This window comes from Gallinula chloropus, assembly GCF_964237585.1.
Source record: "Gallinula chloropus genome assembly, chromosome: Z".
Lineage (NCBI taxonomy): Eukaryota > Metazoa > Chordata > Aves > Gruiformes > Rallidae > Gallinula > Gallinula chloropus.
Window position 1 is genome coordinate 70,447,952 of NC_140089.1, and position 13,650 is coordinate 70,461,601.

General features: G+C 40.0%; 1 protein-coding gene across 1 annotated transcript in view; it reads left to right on the forward strand.

Annotated features, from left to right (window-relative positions):
• The window catches only part of LOC311204106 (chondroitin sulfate proteoglycan 4-like), a gene marked incomplete at both ends in the record, with an annotated part of 37,914 nt that overhangs the window by 8,487 nt on the left and 15,777 nt on the right, over window positions 1–13,650 (forward strand). Inside the window, 4 exons of the mRNA XM_084278979.1 lie at window positions 2,461–2,624; window positions 3,176–6,742; window positions 8,975–9,445; window positions 10,271–10,447. Of these exons, the coding sequence (XP_084135105.1) occupies window positions 2,461–2,624; window positions 3,176–6,742; window positions 8,975–9,445; window positions 10,271–10,447 (4,379 nt within the window). The remainder of the gene's footprint in view (window positions 1–2,460; window positions 2,625–3,175; window positions 6,743–8,974; window positions 9,446–10,270; window positions 10,448–13,650) is intronic.

Below are 13,650 nucleotides of genomic sequence, written 5' to 3' on the forward strand. Positions count from 1 at the left end.
TTGCTGAGATGAAGGTCAGGGGACTCCTCTCACTTACCTGTGTTACTGTGTCCAAAACACCGTAGGATTAGTACAATCCTCTGTGGTTGATCTGTATTGTAGATAGAACAGTGACAGTCCTAGCCAGTGCCATAATATGAACTTACTATAATATAAAAATTTAAACTGTTCCTGGCTTATTAGTAAAATTTAGTCCTCACGTTGGAGGTTTGTCTCTAGTTCTGTTGTTCCAATACTTACTTTAAAAGGGAGGTCAGTCTTTATTAACCCCACAGTAATAACATTTCTACATACAACAAGTGGTTTTGGTTATCTTACTGTGTAGATTTTATGGCATACCTGTAAGGTATATTAGAGCTATCACAATCACAGACTAGTTTGGGTTGGAAGGGACCTGCCATGGACAGGGACACCCTCCACTAGCCCAGGCTGCCCAAAAGCCTCCCCCTTGAACACTGCCAGGGAGGGGGCAGCCACAGCTGCTCTGGGCAGCCTGTGGCAGGGCCTCACCGCCCTCACAGGGAAGAATTTCTGCCTAATGGCTAATCTAAATCCTACCCTCTTTCAATGTAAACCCATTACCCCATGTCCTGTCGCTACAGTCCCTCCTAAACAGTCCCTCTCCAGCTTTTCTGTAGGCTCCTTCAGGTACTGGAAGGATCTGGTGAAAGCTTCTGTACTAGAAATGAACTGGTGGGGAAGAATTCCTCTTTGCTCAGCTTGGAATCATTTTTGCCTTATACAGTGGTGACTTCCTTTGCAAGAAATATATATATACTCTGTAATCTAGAATTGTTTCCTGCATTTCTCTAGGTACTTACTGTGACACTATTAGGCAGCTTTTGAGTGGGGGGTTTAATGAAATCTTATTCTTGGGAAAACCATGTAGAATTTTTATGTACAATATAATAAAGTTTTAGGTACTCTTAGTGATTGTTTCATGAAACAGTTGGGTAAGAAGATCTTTGATGTGGTATTCTCTAATGTGCAGAATCCAGTTCAGAGTCTGAGTTAAAGCCACACTTTGTAAGGGTTGTCAGAATGTGACAGTCAGCAGACAACTAAGCCTCAGAAGGCCTTTGTGGGGATGCATAATTTTGAAACAGACTGTGTTAAAGTGAGCAAGGTGTCACAGAGTGCAGCTAAAAGCTGCAAAATAAATATTTAATTGGTTGTGTCCTTAAAGAGTTCTATCCAAACACAGCTGAGCAGAAAGCATCATAAACCTTGGCAGATGTAATGTGGAAATAGGCCTGATCGAGCAGGGAAGTCAAGGATCAGCTGTCTGAAGGAATCAAAGCTTCCACTGAATCCTTTCTAAATACATCAAGATCAAAACCACTGCAGAGGGCCAGTGAACCAGTTGATTAAGTTATCACTATAAAAGAAGCACTCAGAAAGGGCATGGCCATTGCAGAGAAAACTAAATTATGTTTACTGCTAATTGTGAAGATTCACAAAGTGAAACTCCTTTTTTCTATGGGTGAGTGGGTGCAGGGAGTGAGAGAAATTAACCTAAAAATCTCTCAGGGACCAAATGACTTACTTGCTTAGGGTAATATCTGGTCTCATGCTTTAAACTCCCTGGGTACCTGAAGCCTGGAGGCTGGGAAGTTAATGCCAGTGTTTAAAACAAATACCACCAGAGGGCATTAAGCCTGATAGCCTTACCATTCAAATTTATAGATAATGTAGCAAAGGATGAAAGTCACAGAAGTAAGTAGCATCAACTTGTGAAGAGTGAGTAACGTTTCATTAAAGATCAGTTCTGCTTTACAGACCTCTTGGAGTTTTCTTGAGAAAGTTGGCTAAGATTTAGATTACCAAAAGGCTTTTGGTAAAGTTTGACATGAGATGCTTTTGAGCAGCCATTGGCTAGGAATGTGTATAAAGTAATAATAGATCAAAAGATTGGAGGATGGGTTAATGGTTGTGCTTCTTTTTTATTTTTTAGTTTTAGAAATTTTTCTTTCTTTTTTTCTCTTTTTGTGTAGCAGGGAAGTTACTAGAAGAGTTTTTGAGGTCTTGGGATCTGTTGTATTCAGTATAGTAATAACAGGAATGGTAAAAGCAGTGCATTTGCTGGTGTTACTGTTGACTGGCAGTAAAGAGGGGAGAGAGAGTGAAGGATTGCAGTGGCGCTGTGCAGAACTGAGTGGCTGAGCAACAGGGCAGCCGGCATATTTGGAGGCTGTAGACGTGAAACAAGGACCCTTGATCCTGGAAAAGAGGTGGATGAGAACACATGAAAGAGTCACACATGGCAGGCAGGACACCTGTGGGTCTTCTCATCAGAGATGACAGTGGCTGTTTCTGATAGAGTTGTAAAAGCATACTGTAGATGAAGATGTTTTCGAAGGCATCGTCAAAACTGTTTTTTAATATATATATTTAGCTGTAGATAAGAAAAAGATTATTTGGTGTGTGGCTAAATCTTCTGTTTGTTTTCCTTTCTTTCAGTATCATTTTATGGTGATAGCTTTGTGGAATTGAACAAGGTGAAAGCATCCTCTCAGACATCCTTACGGTTGCGGTTTCGAACAAGCAAGCCACAGGGACTGCTGTTTCTTGCAGCTGGGAAGAAGGATTATTGTTTAATAGAGCTACGCTCAGGGAATTTGCAGGTATGGTTTCTATCTACAGCTAATAAGTGTAGCTTGTTTTGTTTAGTTTTTTTATCAGGTTTGTAACAATTCTCAAAGTTTAAAGAAAATGGAAAATCATGTAAAACTGATAATTTAAAAATATGTTTATTTCTACAATGATAGTTATTAAAATCTACCTCTAAAAGCCTTTGAGATCTAGATCTTAAGATCATTGTGCTCAAAGCATGAGGTTCAGTATAGGCAAAATTTGAGATTTGAGGATGTTAGCATTACAGGATATGTTTGGATCCAAAAAATAGCTTTTCTGCAAGGTAAGTTCCTGAAAGATTGGTTCACTTGGGTTCTCAGGGCTGGTTGGTCCTAGCAGAAATGCAGAGGAGTCTGTTTCCTCTTCTGCAGTTATTCGAATCATATTTGTGATGGCATGAAATTTTAGTGGGATTTTATTTTTTCAATTGTATTTTGTAAATTGCATACTTAATATGAAAATTTCTATGTTAATATATTGAATAGATGATTGTGCAGAATACCACTTTGGATTTTCATAGTTAAAATTCCATCTTTTGCAGCTGCGAATCAACTTTGGTGTGGGGGAACAAGTACTGCATTCTCAGCAAAGATCTCAGCTGAATGATTTAGCTTGGCACCTGGTTGAACTACATCATGACCATGATAATGTCACATTGGTAATTGATAAACATGATAGAAGTAGTGCAAAAATGCCTGGAATTCTCTATGAATTAAATATTGATTATGGATTCTACATAGGTGGTACTAATAAACTTGACGCTCCCTACCTTCTTGGACCACTGCCCGGTTTCCGAGGGTGTATTGATGATGTGTCATTCAATCAGCTAGACATTCTGATGCCTCTGAGACCTTCTCCTGGCTTTAAAAACATCCATGAAGTTTCAGTGGGATGCAGCGATGAATTCTTTGCAAGTGAAGATGAATCCATTAGTTTCTTCAGCTCCAGATCTTATGTTTCTTTCCCATCGTGGAATGTTGATGATGAGGGAATCTTGGAGTATACATTGCAAACCTCAGCTGCACGTGGCTTACTGCTTTTCCATCCTGGGCAATCAGGAGATTTCATTGCAATGGAAATAGAAGATGGATTACTTAAAGCTTGTATTGGAAACCATAAAAGTAAAACCCAGCTGTCCTCTCATAGGTCCATCAATGACAGTCATTGGCACTATATTGAACTGAAATTTACTGCAGAATATTTGAAGCTGACATTGGATGAAGAAACTGTAAGAACATCATTGCCTTCCCAGAGCAAGCTGCCACTTCTGAAGGGGCCTTTCTTTGTAGGTGGTGTAGATGATAGCACACGATCAGAAGTGATTAAGTTAGAGCTTGCTTCAGTGTCTGGGAAGTATGCCAGAGGAGGGTCCTTCAAAGGTTGCTTAAGAGATCTGAAAGTCAATTCAGAAAAGAAATCGCTGAAGAATGTTCTGGTAACAAAGGACATTTCAGCTGGATGTGAAACGGAGACTGCTTTCAATACAAATCTCACTTCAGAGGTAACTGTAAAGAACCCTACTGTGAAAGCTGCCCCAACATATGCCATTTTCCCTGAAAGCTCTGTCTCTCTGGGCAAGGAAGACAGAAGCCACCTTTTAGTTCTGAGTAACTTGATTGTGCTTGAGGGTGGAAAAGCTGTGCTTCAATCTAAACATATTAAGGTCAACTTAGACTTTCAGAAATTAGGTATTAATCAATCACAAATTCTTTTTGAAATAAAGCGACCACCCTCTCATGGAGACTTGAAACTGGATGTGGAACCAGAGCAGGAGGTAAATACTTTTACTATGCAGGATGTGTTGCAAGGGAAGATTCTTTACGCCCATGATGGCTCTGAGGACACTTACGATTATTTTAATTTCTCCATTTCTACCAGCAGTGAGATTGTGCCTCCATATTTGCAAGGAAATGAGCAGCATATGTTTAGCATTACTGTCACTCCAGTAAATGATGCACCTGAGATCACACTTCCCATGGGAAACGTGTTGCTTCTCTTTGAGAACTCAAAGAAACGTTTGACTAGTGATCTGATAAAAGTTCTGGATAAGGATACGGATCCTGGGGATCTCAGTCTTTCAGTGCTTGGAAATCTGAATGCAGATGCAGGATTTTTAGAAAATTCAAAGCATCCTGGAAAAACTATTACTACTTTTTCTAACGAGGATTTAAGGGAAGGCACTGTTTTCTTTGTTCACACAGGTGTCAAGAACTCAAGGATTGTTTTGAGGGCAAGTGATGGTGAGAAAGTGAGCAACACTGTTGTGCTACGTGTCATGGCAGTTCCTTTGGATTTCAGAGTTGTTAAAAACTCAGGAGTAGAACTGTTCCAAGGTGTTACAGCTCTGATCACACCTGGGCATCTGACAGTTGAAACAAGTGCCAAACTCCAGGAGCTGGAGTTACGGTATGAGATCACTGAGCCTCCCCAGTTTGGGGAAATTCAGAGGCAACATTCAAAGGGGGAATGGAAGCAAGTCACCTCTTTTTCTCAACGCTCTGTTCAGCGTAGCCGTGTGAGATACTGTAGCACTTTTAAAGAAATTCAGCTGGAAAATGTTACTGACCAATTTAAATTCAGAGTTAGCATAGGAAACAGAATCAGCGAAGAGCACACATTTCCAATCAAAGTGAAATGGTTGAAGTACAGTTTATTGAAACATGCTCCTCTAGAGATTGAAAAATCAAAAAAGAAGTATTTGACTTCAGATAATCTTTTTGCTGTGATAGTGGATGTAGAGATACCGGAAGATGAGCTTCATTTTAACTTGCTGTCCCTACCTAAGTATGGACAAATACTGCTTAATGACCAGCCTTTGACAATACATTCAGTCTTTAGCCAGAAAGATATTACTGATCAAAAAGTGGCATATGAATTAATCAGCAGATACCATGAAGACAACCATGATTCTTTTAGATTCCTCATTTCTACAAAGTACTTAGAATCAAATTTATATGACTTTAAAGTGTATATCAAATCAGATTTCAGAAACCTTATTTTGACTAACAATGGCCTAACTGTTACTGAAGGTGAAGGAGAGTTAATAACAAGAACAAAACTGTTTGTGCAAACACCGGATGATAAAACCTTCCAATATAAAGTTATACAGTTTCCTAAACATGGAAAATTAAAACTCATCAATTTTTCAGGCTCATTCGAAAGTAATGACAATCTCACCACTTTCACTAACAAAGATATAACTGATAAGCGACTTATGTATGTGCATGATGACTCTGAGACAGCATTTGATGACTTTCTTGTCAGAGCCTCCAGTGAAGAGTCAAGAAAGTGGGAAAACTTTGATCCGGAAGTAGAGCCTTTGTCAGTAGAAATTAGATTCAACATTTCTGTCCAGTTGAAGAATGATGAGAAACCAGTACGTGTAATTGATAAGATATTTAACATAGTGAGAAATGGGCAGCGATTATTAACTTTGGCAGATCTTTGCTATCATGATCCTGATTCTGATTTTGATGATGGACAGTTGCTATATACTAGACGTGGCATTTCCAATGGGGACTTGGTGCTAGCAAATGATACTTCACACAGACTCTACCAATTCAAACAAGCAGACCTGGAGCAGAAGCAAGTCCTGTTTATACACCATGGTGCAGATTTTGGGCGTTTTGTACTCTTTGTGACAGATGGCAAGCACTATACCTCTTTGCTTCTAGAAGTTAATGCCACTGATCCTTATGTTAGGTTGGCAAATAATACAGGTTTGTTGATTCTAAAAGGAAAAGAAGAAACTGTTACAACAGCTAACCTAAGTGCCATTACAAACCAAGACATCAGAAGTGATCATGAGATTACATATGAGATACTCTCTTTTCCCAAATTCGGAGGAATATATGTAAACAGTCTGCTGATGGATTCCTTCACTCAGCTTGATCTGATAAGGGGGTCTGTGACATACAGACATGATGACAGCAACAACATTATAGACACTTTTAACTTTACCGTCCGTGCTAGAGATACTTGTCTGGATGCTGCAGTGCAAGTTCGTATATATTTGGAAAGTCATCAGTGGCCACCAAGGGTTGTGAACAAAAACAATCTCTTAGTTGAAGAAGGAAAACCAGTTAAAATCAGTAAAGGAAAACTGCAAGTAAGTTAATGTTGTTGTCAATTTCTTCTCAGTCTTGTAGCAAATTTTCTTCACTGTTTTCAACCATTGCAATGTCTTTAGTCTCTGTCTTCTCCAAGTCCTTTTTGTTTTCACTAACATGACTGCTTTGTGGATGATTGGTTCTGGAGGTGCTAGCACTAGCATGCTTCCATTTCTAGAAAGATAATGGGCCATGTTAAAGGTGACAGCCCATGGTCTGACTGCATTACATATTGGTGCTTGAGAATGTAAAGATTTGGAGGTGAGATACTGCACTTCTGTGTTGTTTTGTTGTTGTGACTATTGTTTTGTACTTATCGTTCAGCTATCATTCTTAGTTGAGCAGATGGAAAATGCCAAGGAAGAAAAGGGTTTGTTTCCTTCAGTTGGGGGGTAGCCCAATTGTATTTTTGGATTATTGCATCCAAAAATTTTAAAACAAGCCAGAAACCTGAGGTCCTTTCTCTTTGGTTAATCTTTTCCTCCCCATTGTTTGTGTGTAGCCTTTCAGTAATCATCACGAAGGTACTCTGGCAGCTCTGTCTGTGTTGCCTGAAGTCCTTGTTTCAGGCAGAGGTCTGCAGTGCTTAGGCTATTAGTTAATTCTTCACTGTATTCCTTTTCAAATTTTACAAAACACTCCCATGCCACATTAGTTTAAGTGGACTTGTTAAATACTACTGCATTGTATTGGGCCAGCAGGTGGAGGGGGGTGATTCTGCCTCTCTTCTTTGCTCTGGTGAGACCTCACCTGGATTGCTGCGTCCAGTTCTGGAGTCCCCAGCACAGGCACATATTGGATTGCATCCAGAGGAGGGCCACGGAGATGATTAGAGAGCTGGAGCACCTCTACTATGAAGACAGGCTGAGAGAGTTGGGCTTGTTCAGCCTGGAGAAGAGAAGGCTCTGGGGAGACCTTATAGCAGCTTGCCAGTACCTGAAAGGGACCTACAGGAAAGCTGGGGAGAGACTTTTTAGAAGGGACAATGGATTTACACTGAAGGAGGGGAGATATAGATTAGATATGAGGAAGAAATCCTTCACTCTGAAGGTGGTGAGGAACTGGCATGGGTTGTACAGAGAAGCTGTGGCTGCCCCCTCCCTGGCAGTGTTGAAGGCCAGGTTGGATGGGGCCTTGAGCAGCCTGGGCTAGTGAGAGGTGTCCCTGTCCATGGCAGAGCGGATGAAACTTGATGATCTTTGAGGTCCCTACCAGCCCTAACCATTCTGATTCCATGATCCTATGACTTACATGGTCTTACAATTAGAAAAATCAGGTTGAAGAGATGAAGGTTTGGAGGAACAAATATAGAGAAATGTTCTGTCAGCAGCTCACATGACGACTCAGTCACATGAAGAGTGCCAAAACGAAAGACCGGGCCCTGCTGCTCTGCTCTCTTTTTCCTTCCTCCTTTTCCTTTTTTTTTTTTTTTTCTTTTTTTTTTTTTTTTTTTTCCCCAGGTTACTTTTTACAAGATCACCTCTCTGAATCCACTCCTCACTTGGCTCATGGACACTATAGCAGTAAAAGACAGGACAAGGGGCAATGGCTTCAAGTTGGAGCACAGGAAGTTCCGCACCAACATGTGGAAGAACTCTTACACAGTGAGGGTGACAGAGCCCTGGGACAGGCTGCCCAGGGAGGTGGTGGAGTCTCCTTCTCTGGAGATATTCAAGACCCGTCTGGACGCCTGTCTGAGTGATATGTCCTAGGGAGCTGCTTTGGCAGGGGGGTTGGACCTGATGATCTCTCGAGGTCCATTCCAACCGCTATGATTCTGTGAGGAGAAGGGACCATATTAGCTTCACCCCAGATTTCCATAAATTGCCATGGGACTGCACTGCATGGTCTAAATGATAAAGCTGAGGAAAGATTGTGTGAATGCCTGTGTATTATCTTGCTGAAAATGTTTGCCATCTAGTGGTTTATTTGCCTCCTACAAATACAAATTTAAAAAACAGTAAAGAAGCGGAGGACATAATTATTAAAAAAAGTTTGTTTTACATCTGTTCCTCAATGTGCAAGAGCCTATACACATATATAGGAAGGATGAAACACCTCTTGCAAAGTGCCTACTGTTACAGAATTTGCAGATACACCTTTTAACCCAACAAGGAATGCCAGTTAATTCGTCAGATAATCCAGGGATTAAAACTGAGAAATTCACAGAGGAGCTAAAGATTTTCTCTCATTTCTGTTAAATAATTGTGGGATATGTTTTTAAATTTAAGGTTGTTCATGAGAACAGTTCTCCATCTGAGATTGTGTTCACAATAAGACAGCTTCCAGTACATGGATACATTCGGAAGTTTTCCTCAGATGAAGATTATCTTGGTGCTGACCAAAGTCCAGTTTTGAGCTTCACACAGCAAGATGTTGATGAAGGCAAAGTTCAGTATATGCAGACAGTTTCTGACCAACTAGATGACCATTTTTCTCTGGATGTGACCAACGGTGTCCAAACAGTGAATGGAATAGAGATCTCTGTAGACATCATCCCCAGAATGATTCCTCTGGAAGTACAGAACTTCACAGTAATTGAAGGAGGCTCAAAAGCCCTGGTGGAAGACTATCTAAAAATTTCTAGTAGACACTTCGCAGGACTCAGCTGTGAATTTATTTTAATTGAACAGCCAAAACATGGGTATATTGAAAACTCTCATGTTCCTGGAATGAAGTTAACCACGTTTACCAGAAAACAGGTAATGCATTTAGATTTGCTGTATTGTAGTCATGATTAAAACTTCTGTATTGCTGAAAGATAATTGTTGCTGCAGTGGAATGATTTGGTGGGAGGTGGTGAGATGCATGAGTTTTAGCTTGATTCTGACCTTGTACTGAAGATCCTTCTGTGGTTGCAGGGTGGTCATTTGGGCTGGGGAGAGAGAGTGCCTTACTATGATGAACCACATCACTTTCATGTGAGCTACTGGTCACACAGAGACAAGTGTGCTGTAATCACAGTGGACTGATGGGCCAGTCATACGCAGGCAGAGCAGTTGATACTCTGGAAAACTAAGACAGACTGTGGGTACAGACCATAGAAAATGGTGTGGAGATTGAACAAGGAGAGAGGTGGAAAAAAAATTTTTTTAGGTCCTGTCTTTGCTTACAGAGAGCCAGTATATGCATAATAAACTAATATTCAGTATTTTAGCTCTATGAAGCAAGATTTAGTCATAAATCACCATCTACTAATACTATGTTCAGTTTATGGATTCCAGGAAACATTGTGGTAAATACAGTGCGATTGGATTTTCCATTTTCCCTTCAGGGGGAAGGAGGAATGCCAAAACTGGCAAGTTGAAGTTCTCTGGCTACAGGAAAGGACAGATGAGCTGTAAAATTTGCTGCTGTTGACAGAACAAAGATAGAGGTATAGATCAGATGTGGGCATAAATAAGTTTTAGAAGTCATAAAAAATTGAGATAAATGGGGGCATGACTAGACCTGAATATTTTAATGTTTTTAATGTGGCATTCTTTTCTTTTGGCCTCTCTGATTTTTCCAGTTCTTATATTTTTCAGGTGGAACAAGAATTAATCTACTATGTCCATGATGACAGCGAGGAACTGATGGACAACTTTACTGTGATAGTAAATAACACAGAATTATGGAAACAAAGCTTGCCTCAAACAGTATTTATAACAGTTATGGCAGTAAATGATGAACCTCCTGTTATAAAAGTTAACAGAATTCTTCAGGTATGTTAGTTATTTCTAACCTGATACTCTTTATGCATTGTGATTAACAGCGTGTTACGTTTGTATCCGGTGGGATAGTCAATAAATAGTGGTCCTGGGATTTAAACAAATTAGTGTTAAGGGAGGTAGTATCTGGATATTAGGCAGATTCTAGTCATGAAGAACATTTTCTGCTGTTGTAAAGTTATCTAACAGGCTGACTCAGCTTTCTTTTAATCTTAAAGATACATGCATTCTCTGAGACTGACACAGGGCTTATGTGGTGGAGGGGTAGCTTAATAAACCACTTTATTACAGACACTGCGCCCATGTAAACCACCTCCCCCTCCCCCCCCATGTAAAGGTTTCTGGTCTGAGATCTGATGAGTAAAACCAAACCCTGTGAGACTGAAAAGCAGAATGAAACGGACGTGGGTCTCGTAATGAACTTGTGGTCACAGTAAACCGGCTGAGAAGCATCAGGGAAGGTATAGGTTAGAAAAGAAGCTAAGCAGGGTATTTTGAGGCTACATAGTCTATGGTGCTATACAGCATAGTTAACAAATGGGTGGTACCTAAACCATGCATTTAATTTTACGTACTTAGTTGTGTGTTGCAGAGGTAGAATGGTTTACTGTAAAGATGATCATAACCCAGTGTTGTGTGTTTAGCCTTTTCATGTGAGACAAAGGCATCATTTTTGAAAAGTGATAGTGGTAGTACTGTATCTTTTGGCAGTGACAGGAGGTAGTCTGTGATAATCTGCAGATGCCCCCAACATAGGACACACCCTGCCCTGTACAGAGCCAGCTGGCAGGAAGGGCAGACTCATTTAATAAGCATTTGAGCAGTACAGAGTAAAACCTTCCCTGATTCAAGAAGTTACAGTGGTACTCTACAGACATGAGGAGAGCATGCAGTAATGTTTGCTTGCAGGCGGGAGGGAGATAGATCTAGTCAGAAATTTTTCAGTGTCTCCCTTCTGGTGCATTGCTGGTATTGAATTGCAGAGCTGAGCCCATGCAGTGCACGGCAGTGCAGCATATAGATTGTTCTAAAAATACCTGTAAGCATAGGCTTCCCAAGAACAATGATGAGACAGCTTAAGCTAGACAAGAGTTGTTCCTTTTTGCTGGGGAGGCAGTTTGCATATCCAAAATCAAGATGCTGCTTTTGTGACAGTGATTTTGGTGGTCATGTATAAGCTGCTGCTGAGAAATAACCTTTATTTCTGTCCTGAGTGGGCACTAATGTGCAGACTAAACAAAGCTGGAAGTTGAGTTGTTTACTGGGAGGAATATGCTGAGATGATCTGTCTTCAAAGCAAACTGTCTTCAAAGCAAACTCACATATCTAAGTAGGTGGGAGAAAAGGGAGTTTTCTTAGTCTCACTGAGTATTGATATGAGCTGGGCATTGCTGTGTAGGGTGGTGCTCGCTGGCCCCATGTTCTAGCCAAGCAGTCTGTACTCCTTAAGGACATTGATAGTGGTGAATGCTGAGAAATGAACTTTGTGTTGCTTTTAAAAAGGCAGTGGCTATTTTATGAATTTTGAAAGGTTTGAAAAGTACAACATCTACAGAAGTATAACATGAGGGAAGAGTACTGTGAAAACTGATGGCCAGTAGGACCATTTGAATTGAGTGAAGTTTAGCACCTCAGAAATTTTACATATCTCAGTATTAAGAGTTAGGAAGAACTGATGAACACTTAAGAAGTAGGTTAACTTTTTGGCAGCTGCTGTTGATAAGTAGTGTCTGTGAAGAGCTGCATTATGTGACCGGTGATGTTGGTGTGGATACATGAAAGTTAACTTTGTCCTTTGGCATGTGGCTTCTGGCCCCATGCAAGAAACTGTCCAACTCTGTCTGCCTCACTTCTGAGGCATCCATTGAGGATTCTGTAACATCTTTTCTTCAAACAACCTTGACTGTTGTTATCAAGGTTATGAGCACTATGTGAGGAGTTTCAGGAGGACAATCAAGTATTGTTTCTGATTTTTAACTAGGAAGTTAAAGTAAGGGAAGTTGTTAGGGATTTATGTGGTTTTTTGTGCTTTCTCTTTGCTGCAAATTTATGACATGCTTAAGCTTTAACATGATGTATGAGATACAGAAAATTCTACTGTCCTAGAAGCTTCTGTAATGTGTGCTAGTAGTCCTTGCATGAGGGATATGTTTATTTAGAAATCATACAGCATTTTGGGTATGATTTCCTTAATTTCCACAGGTTCTGTGGTAATTTTCTTTTCTGGGGTGAGGATGGGGAAGGAAAATAGGATACTTTTGAGAAACACACTATCCTGACATTATTTGCTGCATTTACGTGCATTAAAATGGGATACTGTGAAGTGGCTGTATCCTACTGTTGTCACTAGAGGGCCGTATTTTCCTAGAATTAGATTTTTTTAAAACCAAATTACATTAAGTTTTTTTTTCTTTGAATCACTCACTCACCAGAGTACTAAAATAGCCATGAATATAGAGTATCTGTTAGGATATGTAGCTTGCAAGGACATACTGATAAGGTGAATGTTGTAAGTAGAACAGGGTGGATTATTTCCCAGCAGGCAGGGTCATGAATGTTTTTCTAGACCATGGCTGTGGAATGTGTCAGGCACATGAAAAATCTGTGTAAAGCTACATCATGGAAGTTCAGATACAGTTTTCATGGTGCTCTACAAGGAGGACTTGATCCCAGATGTGGAAAATAAGCCACTTGTATGGTATTTTCACTGTTCTGAGTGTGTGCTTCCCAATGGCCCTTCTCAGCTCTTGGATCTTTCATTTCTCAGGGGTCATGTTGCAGGTTATGGAGCACCTTGGCATGTCCAGCACTTTAAAAAGCATTGTCTGTTAGTGTGCTGGGACAAGAGGAATAAATACTGGCTTTATAGGAAAAAAAGCTTTTTTTTTTCCTTTAGTAAGAGAGGAAAGTTAAACTTTTGGACTTTTCTGTTATAAAGTTTAGCACAATTTCTTTTTCAAACTTTTTTTCTAATTAGAAAATACATATAATTTCATTTTAGTACCATTTTTCCCATGGCACATATTTTGTAAGACAGTGTAGTCAGAAAACTTTCCTCTGTTTGTCACACCAAAATTCCAAGTGGCTTTAAAAGATTTTCTTCCATCTTTTTTTATTTAAAAATAAATAATACTCAGTGCCCTAATACTCAGGGAAAAGTCTGTGATTGTTGACCTTTTGTTGTGGCAGAGGTAAAA